Source organism: Camellia sinensis, chromosome 5 (genome assembly GCF_055761805.1).
Source record: "Camellia sinensis isolate YWXY chromosome 5, ASM5576180v1, whole genome shotgun sequence".
Lineage (NCBI taxonomy): Eukaryota > Viridiplantae > Streptophyta > Magnoliopsida > Ericales > Theaceae > Camellia > Camellia sinensis.
The window spans coordinates 82,855,892-82,868,511 of record NC_138965.1 but is presented as its reverse complement, the minus strand read 5'-3'; the positions used below and the strand labels follow the sequence as shown (position 1 = coordinate 82,868,511).

General features: G+C 37.8%; 1 protein-coding gene across 1 annotated transcript; it reads right to left on the bottom strand.

Annotated features, from left to right (window-relative positions):
* Nucleotides 1–2,402: 2,402 nt before the first annotated feature.
* On the bottom strand, nt 2,403–12,317 carry LOC145791497 (uncharacterized). Its single transcript, XM_082871852.1, has 5 exons — nt 11,983–12,317; nt 3,866–4,010; nt 3,571–3,689; nt 2,981–3,376; nt 2,403–2,460 (listed from the first exon to the last, which is right to left on the bottom strand). The coding sequence occupies exons 1-5, from the start codon at nt 12,315–12,317 to the stop codon at nt 2,403–2,405; spliced, it is 1,053 nt and encodes a 350-aa protein (XP_082727978.1).
* Between the last annotated feature and the right edge of the window lie 303 nt (nt 12,318–12,620).

The window sequence follows — 12,620 nt, the reverse complement described above, 5'->3', positions numbered from 1 at the left end:
GAGAGAAGTTTCATCCTCTCTTACACCCGATGCATCCTCCCCGACACTGTTGCTTGGAACTAACCCCAAAATACTTGCTAGATCTATCCCATCTTTTGCAGCCAACATTTGAATAACAACTTGCATTGTACTCATGTTTTTTAGCCTGGTCAAGTAACAGTTTTCCCTGGTCAGCTAATTGTTGTCGCTGGTCAATTAACTGCTGTCGAAGAACAATCACCTCAGAATTAGGAGCCTCAAAATGTGTGGAAGATGAACTAGTGTCCTTGTGGACTCCATATCCCTTCAAGTAGACTGACCTCTTCCCAAGTACTTCCCTGGATATTTGCTCCTTAGATAATGGATGTGTGACACTAGGTTGAGACTACTCAGTGATCTTTGAAACCATAGTGGCCTATGAATGAAATATAAGTAAGCTTAAAACATAATATCAAAATGCAGACATATATTATTGAAATTGAAATAGTTATGGTTACATGATGTTCCTCAGCCGTGCTATTTATCCACACTCCCCCAGTCGGTGACGTTTGTGGGTGTCCTCGAATAGTTTCGTAATAGTCGGTTTGCTTCCTTGTACCTTTCATTTCATTAGATTTTATAGTCAAACAATAATTATGTATTTATAATTTAGTATGTTCAAATTTGTAAATCTACATTTACAAGCATAAATGCTCACAATGCGAATGATCTTGAGCTGCTCGTATGATTATACTTCACACAACCTCTTACTTTCATCGCATTCTTTGACTTTTCCTACAAATAAAAACAAAAATAGGTAACATTAATTAATGTACAAGGAGGATATTATTTTAGTAAATATTTTTATAAATACCATCCAATTGTCAGTTTCCCACAGATTGTCAGCCATCCATTTCCAATCATCCTGTGTACAAGGATATAATATATGACTTTTGAGATCAGATACTTTGTCTTCTTTAAGGGATTTGTCGTGCATGTGTAATTTACTTTTCCATTCAGTGTATAAAGTTTGGCACTTCTGATCAATAATACATCTCACATCCGCATCATTATTGTAGTCCCCAAAGTCAAAAGTTTGATGCAATTGGCAACAATAAAATTCAATATATTTTATATATCATCGCGATTAAGATAAATAACATGTTGAATATATAATACGTATAATTCAAATTGCCCTAACTCTTGTAACAATGGACTCTATTAACCCAAATTCAATGGCTATCCATCCATCATTTCGGACTTGGGCATGAACTCGAATTTGTTGACCAAGAGCAGCTACGAACGGTGTGGCGTAATCCCCTTCTATTGCTTTAGTCAAACGGTTAAGTGTAACAGGTATTCAATTACCACGTTCCTTTCTAAACTTCTCTGTGTTCTTTTCTCGAGTTGGTCCTCGTACACGCTTCTTGTCCAAAACTGGAATTGATGCTATTATGACCAAAATTTTATTCAAGTTAGTCGACATAAAACATGAATGCACTAAATAAATATTGAGATAAGAAATTATCATTTCATTTAAGTGGTCATTTATTTCTCACCTCCACTATTAGTGACAGTACATGGGCTCAAAAGGTGGTCATGTTGAGTGGCTAAGGTAGGGAGCTTATCAGGCCTAGTATATAAGGCGGGAAGATGGATTGGTTAGGTCGACACCTCAGGTGTGCTCTCTGAATGAGTAACTTGTGCTGCTAAAGGTCGTCTCGAAAGAGTAAATGTATCTTCATCAGGAGTACTTCTCTCTTCCCTATGTGTTTGTGATGCTATTAGGCGAGTTGCAGCCCTACTTGTTTTTCTTACTGGGACCCATATGAATATCCTGACATAATATAAAAATGAATTGTGAGCACATTTTCAATAATTTAAAGATGCTTATTTAAAAAAAAAAAAAATTGAAATAACTAGACATAACACAAGTAATATAACAAGTGAAAAAAAAAATAGAGAAATTACTTTTTATACACATATATTACCTCAATCACTTGAGAATCAAATAGCTCGTCATCATCACTTGAAGAACTCAGTCCTTCATCATCATCAAGTGGTTGATAGTCCTCGCCATTATCACGTTCACCCACCTCTCTCTTTCCCACCCTAGAACTTTTATTATTGTCCTTTTGAATAGAACCAAACATTGAATTCTTGAGGGTCTTTATCCCTAGAACATCAAATTTGATTTTATTTTTTTGAATTGTTTTTTTCTGTTCTTCTCATATTTCGTCATCTTCTAGAGCAAGCCGCTGGGATTCAAAAATAATTTACCGTTTGTGGACATCTTTACAACTATAGATATGGCATAAAATGAAATGAAATGAAATGTAATGTGAAACAATGCTATGAAATTTGAAAAACAATGCCATGAAATGTAAACCAAGCAATTTATTATAAAATTATAACACTTTGTCCATATAATAAAAAAACAAACACTACATATCATAATCTATATCAAGATCTATATCAGGATCTACATCAACATCAGGTTGTCTATGTTGTTCAACATCTTCATCATAATGATTATCTTTCGATTGGGTACATCCATCGATATTGCACCGGTCTAGCAAACATGGCCTCATGTGGCAAGTGAACACCCAAATGGACCATCACATCAAAGAAAGCTGGAGGAAAAATTTTCTCCAACTTGCAAAGTATGAGCACAATTTGTTTCTCCATTTTTTTCCAAATCACTCTGCCTTAATGTTTTTGAGCATAGTTCATGGAAGAAATTGCCCAACTTAAATAGTGCTGTAGAGATCTCATTGTTCACAAAACCATGCATGCCAATTGGAAGAAGCCACTGAAGCAGGACATGACAATCATGGCTTTTCATGCCTAATAATCTTCCATTTTTAGAAGTCACACATCTTGAGTTGTTGCATAGCCACCTGGATAACTAATAGACTTCAAGAATTCACAAAAACCATCTATTTGTCGAGCATCCAATGTGTAGACTGCTCGAGGCTTGACAACGGATCCGTTATCTTTCCTATGTAGATGCATTTCTTACCTTATGCCCATTTCTTGCAAATTATCATGTGCTTTGTATGTGTCCTTGTTTTTCCCGTCTATGGCCAACATCATCCCATAAAAGTTTTCACAAATATTCTTCTCAATGTGCATGACATCAAGATTGTGTCGGAGCTTTAGTTTCTTCCAATATGGTAGCTTCCACATTATGCTTTTCTTTGTCCGATTCAATTCTTCAGATTCTCGTGGTCTTTTCTTATTGGTAGGATCTTTTCCAAAATTGACTTCCCTCAATTGATCCAATTGAGCTATTACTTTTTCAACCGGTAAATCCAAGGATTTCTTCCTAAGCTTATTTAAACCATCAAAATTCTTGTCCTTCCTCCAACGATGGTTATCAGGCAAGTAAGCTCGATGACCCACCCACCCGATTTTACTGATTAACCCATGTGATAACGGATTATCATTACAACGAGGGCAAGCCAAATAACCTTTAGCTCTCTATCTGGATAAGTCACCATATGCAGGGAAGTCATTTATGGTCCACATTACAGCTGCATGCATCCAGAAGGCCTATTCAGTGGTGGCATCGTAAGTTATCACGCCATTCTCTCACAACTCCTTCTTAACCTAGGTATCAATGGGAAGTAACGTAATATCTTGTGAGGGATTTTCTTACCCTTGCTATCATTTACTCTATACCTAGATGCTCGACATGTGGGACATTTTTCCAAGTGAGCATTCTCCGTCTAGAATAGTACACAATCACGTTTACATGCATCAATGAGCTCGTATCCTAAGCCCAAGTCATGTAGTAACTTCTTGCACTCATAAATTGACCCTGGCACCACGTGGCCTTCTGGTAGGAATCGCCTTGTATCTCCAAAACCTTGTCAAAAGACTTATTGCTCCATCTATTTTCTACCTTCACATGTAGCATCTGAATAATGAATGATAACAAAGTATCTGAGTTTTTGTAACCTGGGTACAAGCGACATTGGAATGCATCTAAGAATTTATGCAAGTTGCGTACATCCTCTCTTTCTAGAGTATCACCCTCCCTACAATTCCTGTAATGACCCAATTTTTTTTTTAAATAGTCAGTACATAAATTAATTGAGTAATAATTGGATTGGAGTGTTGTGTAAAGTTATGCGCGGAAATGGTTCAATTTTGTAATAATAATTTTTTTTAAATATAATTTTTGAACTAAGAAAATATGAAATTTTTATTATGTTGTTCTTATAAGAGTCTAGCATGTTGGATAAAAATTTCAGAATTTAATGGTGAGTATTTATTTTATGAAAATTCACAGACTGATTGGTGTTCAGTTTAATTTATAACAGAAATTGAAAATGAGTTTTGTGTGTTTGGACCAAGACTTGAGACTAGTTTGTTGGGTCTACTTTGATATGTAATTGGGTGATGTTTAGCTTATGGGTGGGAATTTAATTCAAGATCCATAATTTAGATTTAATTTAATTTAAGTTTGTTTAATGACTCATGTTTAACTGTTTGACCCTTTTAATTATGTGATTGGTAGTAACCACATTGGGAGTTGTTATTATTTATTATATACAACTATAATAAATATTTGATAATTGGTTTTATGGTGTGTACCATATGGTGAAAAATTATATAATCTTATAGTGAATAACATGGGTGTATATTTTATAGTGAGCAAAAGATTACATTTTATGGTGTATAAGAATATTATGTTTTGTGATGAGAAAAAATTATATTATTCTTATAATTTATCTTACAAAATTTTGAGATATTTTATAATGTATTTTATATTAATTTTTGGTGTTGGATTGAGTGAGGAGCCTTAGGAAGGCAACCCACGTGGGCTGCTCCCCCTTTCTTGTCCCGTCCTTCTTCCCTTCCATTTCAATTTTTTTTTTGCTGATAGAGGGTTCTCTCTCTCTCTCTCTCTCTCTCTCTCTCTCTCTCTCTCTCTCTCTTTATTTCTCCATCGTTGGCTCAACCTTTGAACTTCAAATGGGAGTGCTTAAAGTGAGATTTTGCAAAAGTTTTGTAAATGATAGTTGAAGAGCTCGTCGTGATCTTCGGAATGGTGGTCTCGGATTCATGATCGGGTAATGTTTGCATTTTCGGATTTGCTTGTGTTCATATTTGAGGCACCTTCTTCATATTATTACATTAAAGCTATGTTAGGGATATTTTGAGAAAACATATCATTATAGGAAACTTTGTATATATGTATTTCTCATATTTTTGTTTGGTTAATTTTTGGTAGAAAAATTATGTGAAATGTTAAAAATATTGTTATTTTGAACTTGATTTGGGGAAATCATCTTGTGTTGGTAATTTTGTAAAAAAAATCCAAAAAATAAAATTAAAAGTTGTATAGGTTGTGTCTACATCATATTATGATTAGAAAATTTATTTTGAGTAATATAAAGTTGAAATATTTTTTTTCATCATTGATTAATGTTGATGAATATTAAGTAAATGCTTAAGTTGGAATTATAGAGTTGTTTTGGGATTAAAAATTCTAAAAATGTTATATTGATGATATTTTATGAAAGATGATATGTTGATGATTTAGAGCATCTCCAACGGTAGTAGGCATTTTATTTTGCCTATCAACTGTTTTAACCATGCTCTTTATTTTATTTTGCCTATCAACTGTTTTAACCATGCTCTTTATTTTAGCTATTTATCCAAATACTATTAATTTTATAGAATGCCACGTCAACAACAAAGATGGAGGGAAATGGTCCTAATGATTGAATACATTTTGCCTAGCGTTGAAGGCTAGCTACATGTAGCTAGTGAATATGAGTTGAGCCAAAATGCCTAATCATATGCCTAGTGCATTGGAATTGAAAAAAGTGAATCACACTAGGCATTTTAACTAACAAGTATTATATGCTTAGTGCATTGGTAGTAGGCATTTTACCTATCTAAATGTTACTATAAAGTATATATTTTATTTTGCCTATTGACTGTTTTATGTTTTTACTCCAACCATGCTCTTTATTTTAGCTATTTATCCAAATATTATTAATTTTATAGAATGCCACGTCAACAACAAAGATGGAGGGAAATGATCCTAATGATTGAATACATTTTGCCTAGCATTGAAGGCTAGCTACATGTAGCTAGTGAATATGAGTTGAGGCAAAATGCCTAATCATATGCCTAGTGCATTGGAATTGAAAAAAGTGAATCACACTAGGCATTTTAACTAACAAGTATTATATGCCTAGTGCATTGGAGATGCTCTGAAGCCCTCTTGGCTGTTGCCCTCTGGCAAACTCAAACTTCGAAGCACTTTTAGCTGAAGCCCTCTGGCAAGTTGTAGCCCTCTGGCTAATGCCTTCTGTGCAAACTCAAATTCTGAAGCCCTCGTGGCTGTTGCTCTCTAGCAAGTTGTAGCCCTCTGGCTAATGCATTCTTTGCAAGCCTAAATTTTCTCATGCTCTCTAGCAAGATGAAGCCCTCTGGCTGAACTCAAACTCGTGCCCTCTGGCAATGGGTAACCCTCTGGCTGGATATTTACGTATAACCCAAAACTTCAATGCTCTTATAGAAGTGTAGCCCTCTGGCTGAAATGAAGCCCATTGGCTTTGCTCAACTCGTGCCCTCTGGCAAAGTGTAGCCTACTGGCTGAATCTCATGCTCGTGCCCTCTGGCAAGCCCTCTGTCTGGACTTATGTCTTCTGGCTAGAATTTAACTCATGCTGCCCAGTATCTCGGCCACTGCCTTCACTCGAGTCAGCTATCTCGATCAAGCTCAATGATTTCGCCTTTCAAAGGCTCGCCACTCCTGCCACCCACAAAACGAGCCATTTCAACAAAGCTGCTCAAAACGGTGCGCTGATCCTGGCACCAAACTCATGTCTTGACTTTGCAATCCCGCTACATGGTTGTCCTCCAACAACGATGATTTCATCCATCACCCCGCTCTCTAGCAAGCATGTACACTCGGTGCCTCTGCACACGGGAGTCAAGAACTCAAATTTTATCTTGAAATTTTTCCGAACAAACCCTCTAAGAGTCAACAACCATGCGTCTGAAGATGCAAAACCACTGACAAGCACAAGTTGCAGATGCCACCCCGAACGGTCGAAACATAGGCCCCCTGAAGCAAACCAGTGATAATGCCATAGCACGTGCACGGCTGCCAACGAAAATCCGTCTCTAAGGCTCAATAGCTGAAGATCACATGCCCACAATCTGATACAAGCATTCCACAAGTCCAAACTGTAGTAGAGATCCCCATGTAGCTAACAAAGTAACAAAATCATGCCAACCCTGCTGGTTAGGAAGCAACTCGTCCACAAATGTAGCTTACTCGCGCCACAGTGTGCCCACAGTGTAGAAATGCTCACCAAGTCCACAAAGCGGGAGGGAAACACCAAGTTAGCAAGGAAACACTAGATGCCACAATGCTGCTCAATTCGCACCCTCGAGAACGGTTGCTGCGTTCAAGGCATCGATGAAGAATAGCACAATAAGCATGGATACCCCAAGACATCACCAATCAGCTCCCACAGTTCAAACCTGACCAGAAAACCAACGGCGGTCTTGTTTAGAGTCTAGGATGTCAAGCACGTCCCCCAGGATGAGTTTCATGCCTACTCCTTCAAACAGCTGCATCGAGGTCCACGGAAGAATGATATCACAAAGTAGCTGCATGTCCGCTCTAGATCGAACTCACCCAAAATGAGTGATCTAGCTCTGATACCAACTGTCACAGGCCGACTCCTTTAGAGGCGCAGCGGATCAATTTTTGCCTGTGTGGCGCTCAAACTCCACCAAGTTTAAGCCCGCCATTGCTCGTTGACAAATCGAGTGTTGATGATCTTACCCGTTTGAACATTAGGTCCCAATACTTTGTCAAGCAAAACAACTCCACATGGAAGCTCCGTCTTCACCCGGATGCCACAAGTAGGCCTGACGCCTCAAGTGCACCAAGCACGGCATAAGTCGCTTCATAGCGCCAAGCTTACTTCAAGCAAGGTGCTCGCCCAACTTCGGTTTATGTCATCAAGGTGCCTAGCTACACAATAATGTGCTAGCGAAGGTCCTCAACTTAGCCGACAAGCCAACGTTGCATGTTGGGTCTTTAGCAGCATCTCAAAGTGTCACTGGGTCAAGCATGCCTCAATAGATGCATATTGGGTGGCCACTTGGTCATGCGAAGCCCACAAGCCACCGAGGGCCAATCTCGTGCCCATGGCGTAGTCCTCGTGCCAACACGCGTGCTAGATTCCGCCTAAGGCCATTGCGCACCTTAGCGTTGCACCAACGTGTAGCATGAGTAAGGCGACGTCTCAATCCGTAGCTTGCTCGTAGCATAATGTAGTCCCTCAATGGACGTAGTCGTTGCATAGCTTGATGCCTTCATTTGATAGCCCACATATGCGGCGTCGCCTTCCAACCGCTTAGCTTAAGCCACGGGATCCCCTCGTGCAAGGTCGAACCCAAACCAAGCACTAGAGTTGGCACACGAGGCCTCTAGTGGTGCCTCGATAGCCCATTCGGTCCAAAACGAGTCCCAAAGATACCATATTGCGTGGCATAATGGAAACAACGTAGTGGACCTCTCACTCAGGAGAGACGCGCAGTGCCTACATCTTCGCACCGTCCACGGGGCTCCCAAACCCACATGGAGACTCTAGACACCCCTCTGGATGCCTACAGCCCGCCCTTGAGTTGCCCCAAGGTTGCTCACTTCAAGTCCAGTTTGGACGGGGAGGTTGGTAGGCAGCATACCATACCCCCTTATAGTAGCTTGTTAAGCCCTTTTTCATCTGGCAGGAGGAAACATCATACATGTCTGAGGAGTCATAATGACTTATATGGGCTGTGGCTTTGTCTTGTGTTGGCTATTGGTGGCATACATGCCTTGGGCTACTTGGGGCCAATGTTAGGCCACGTTGGGGCACTTCCAATGGCCACTCTTGAGCACTCAAATGGCCACACCACCGCGAGCGAAACGTCACGGAGTTGGCCTTGCAAGGCAACCCGTGACACTCTCCTCCACTTCAACCATCAACGTCCTCGTTGATGTAGCACAAAGCTGATGCTGCAGTGCGTGTACCGGCTCCTCTGATGAGTCCAACACCTCTGTGTTGATGGCCTACCTTCAACGTCTAACTCTCTTAGCCAAGCTCCCCTCATTGTTCTCTACTCAAACCCAGCTGAACTGCACTCCACCTGTTGCACCCTCTGCTGGTTGCACCCTCTGCTGGTGACTTCTCTCAAATGGCCTCTGCCAAAGCTCCTCTGAGCGTCTCTAAACTCTGCCCTTTGCCAATACTCTTGAAATGCCAAGCCCTCTTCTCAAATAGCCTCTACCAATGCTCCTCCGAACAAACTCAAGCTCCTCCGAGCAAACTCAAGCTCCTCTGAGCTGACTCAAGCTCCTCTGAGCTGACTCCTGTAGACGATGTTCCTCTAAACTCAGGCTCCTCTGAGCTAACTCAAAATGGTCTCTCTGCCAATGCTCCTCCGAGCAATGCCCCTCTGAGCCCTCTTCTCGAATGGCCTCTCTGCCAATGCTCCTCCGAGCAAACTCAAGCTCCTCTGAGCAAACTCACAGTGGGTTGTCGCATCGTGACTTCCTCCTCCACTCGAGTTGTCGACGCCCTCGTCGACTCAATGCAAATCATCAATTGCTCCTCAAAATGATTCAAACAATGCCCTTCGGCAAGCTTTTTTTTTTTGTGAAAATAAAAATGTGAAATGTGGACTGTCGAACTCATAACCTTGAAAATGTTACTCTTGGGCATATTTCATAACTTTTTATGTAAATATCATGTTGGTTAGATAATTTTAGAAAAAATTGTGAAATTGTTACTGGTAGAGAATTTGGGAAAAATATTACCTCTTTAAGTAGCTTGGCATGAAAAATGGTTATGTTGAAATATGGTTATATTTGAGGGATGAGACATGTGAGATTAAGTTTGGTGTTATTAATTTGGAAGATGGTGAATATAATGAACTTACTAATTTGATGAATTAAATTAGTTTGGTTAATATTTTAAATCCTTTGTAATTAAAGGGGTGTTATTGGGTTTAATTTCTTACTTTAATATTATGAGATTAAAAGTGACGAAGTTGACCAAGTATGAGGTTTGAAGAAATAAGCGAGATTAAGTTGATGTGGTATGGTATTGGGTTCCTAGTTTTACTAGTTAAGTAATGTTATAATAATAATTTCATACTTCAAAATTTTTATGACATATTTGAATTGTTTGGCGGTTTTTGACAAGAAAAAAATAGAATGTGATTTTAGCTCGTTTGGAGCAAAATGGATGAACTGGATTAAAGCAAAAATGAGTTATCAAAAATTTTATTTATTTATTATTTTTCCTTGGTTTAATTTGATGGGGTAGATGTTGATAATTGGAAAGTGAACACTCGTGTTTTATTTCATAATTATCGTCAAGAGAAGATTTTGGTATAATTGATTAAGTGTTGGGATATTCACTTATGCTTATTGAGAATTATGATTGAACTTGCAAATCTCGAAATTTCACTTGCATGACAAAAATGAGAATTTGATTCTATTTAATGTTTGGGATGGGGATGAGCTTTGGAAAGATTGTAATTACATTTCATTGATAAAGTATGTGAGTTAGAAATTGATGAAACCTGAACCCGCCATGGTGTTATATGTTTTTGCTAATGATGAACCTATCGTTTAAAAGTTTTGGTTTTGGTAACCGGTAGAGGATTTCCATGCTGGTATTTAAAAGAGATTCTTGGAAAGATAGGAAAATGTTTGATTTTGGAAGTTTGTTGTGTATAAAGAATGTTGTTGAATTGTCTTGAAAAGAAGTTGGAAGTTGTCGATTTACATGTGGTAAATACATGAACATTGACATTATTATATTATTTCTTGAGATTGTATCATGGTATTACATTGATAGAGAAATAGAAATTGATCACAATGGAACATTGTGTGGTGGAATTGAAATTGTAATTATTCTAATGCATTGTTACATATTGCATTGCCATTTCATTTCATTGTTATCATGGATTTCGAATTGCAATTGAAAACTATTGTTTTGAGAAAGTAATTGTTTTTGTGAAACAAGATCATTTGGATTTGTTTTGGGTAAATGCGTTGGTAAGTCCGAATAAGGGGGTGTAGTTTGATATTGGTTTAAGTTGGTCTAAGTATCCATGATGAAAGACCAAAAACACGCACGGTTGAGGTACCACGTGCCTTCGGTGAGAGACCGGTAAAGTGAGGATTTGGTAGTGCTCGATATGCCTACTTGCAGACATCAGCCTAGGAATTACTTGAGTCGTATTTACCAACTTGGAATTTTATTGAAATTGTTAGATTAATGTGTTTTCAAATTGACATTATACACAAGATTTTCAAAAAATGAGAAAAATATTTTGAACATGACATGTCATATGCATTCATCTCATAAGATTGTATAAAATGTATTTGATGCTTTGTTAGATGTCATTATGAATTGTTTAATTATTTGATTCAATTGATAATGGGGTAATTGAATAAATTGAAAGGGAAGTCATGTTGCTATTGAGGCATGCTTATTTATTTAAGTTAATTAGTTATGGTTAATTAAGATAAATTAGATTTAAGAGGTTATGTAATAAAATCATATGGTTTTGACATGATATGATTTCACGTATATGTATGAGTATTTTGTACCCGCATATCTTCTAATGTTATAATATGGGATTGTTTGGTGAGCTAGTGGTTGCTCACCCCCTAACTGTACATGTGTACAAAGAATGTTTTCGGATTTGAGGATCAAACAACTTGGCATGGTTATAAAGTGGTGATGAGTCGTAGTGCTTTTTTAATTGTTTCTTTGGTTGAGTTCTATGCTTTGTAAAGGGCAACACTCTCTTATTTATTACAAGCCTTAGGGTATTTCTTTTATTTGTATGTAAATGTCTTTGTTGTATAACGAGAGGGAATATGTATATTTAATTATTCATCATTTCATCAAATGATGAATTGTCATTTGTAGATAGACTTCATTAATGAATATTGGTAATGCTATCCGAGTAATAAAATACGAGGTGTGACAATTCCCTCTCTGATAGTCCTCTATCAGTTCATCATATTCATCTTGATCCTCATCATATTCACCATTGCTTTCATTAAGGTTATTGTGTTCTGGAAGTTCACAATGTTCTAACCAAGTGGTGTATGATACTATCATCCCACTTATGAGCAAATGAGCCTTCACAATATCATACTCCTGGTTATAAAAGTTACAACAATTGATGCATGGGCACTTAACCTCCCTAGCCTCACCCAAATGAGCCTTTGCAAATTCAATGAATGAGTTCACCCCATCTACATATGGCTGACTAAATTTGTCAGAAATTAACATCCAACTCCTGTCCATCTCTGATCATAAGATAGTAGTTAATACCAATGGGGCACAACCTTTATTTGTTATTATTATTATTGTTATTTATTTTTCTTAACATAAAGACAAAGTAGTTAATATTATTGTAGAGTGACACATCATCGCCAGTAAAGGTGCATATACCTATAGGCTTATTTAAATTTGTATCAAGGTTTCGACCAACAAATCCTTTAAAATTCTATTCTATCTACATATATTATGTATTACGTTTAAAATGTTTTTTTTTTATTTAACATTTATCAACAGAAAAAAAATTAAGTGTTTTTTATTTTACATTCC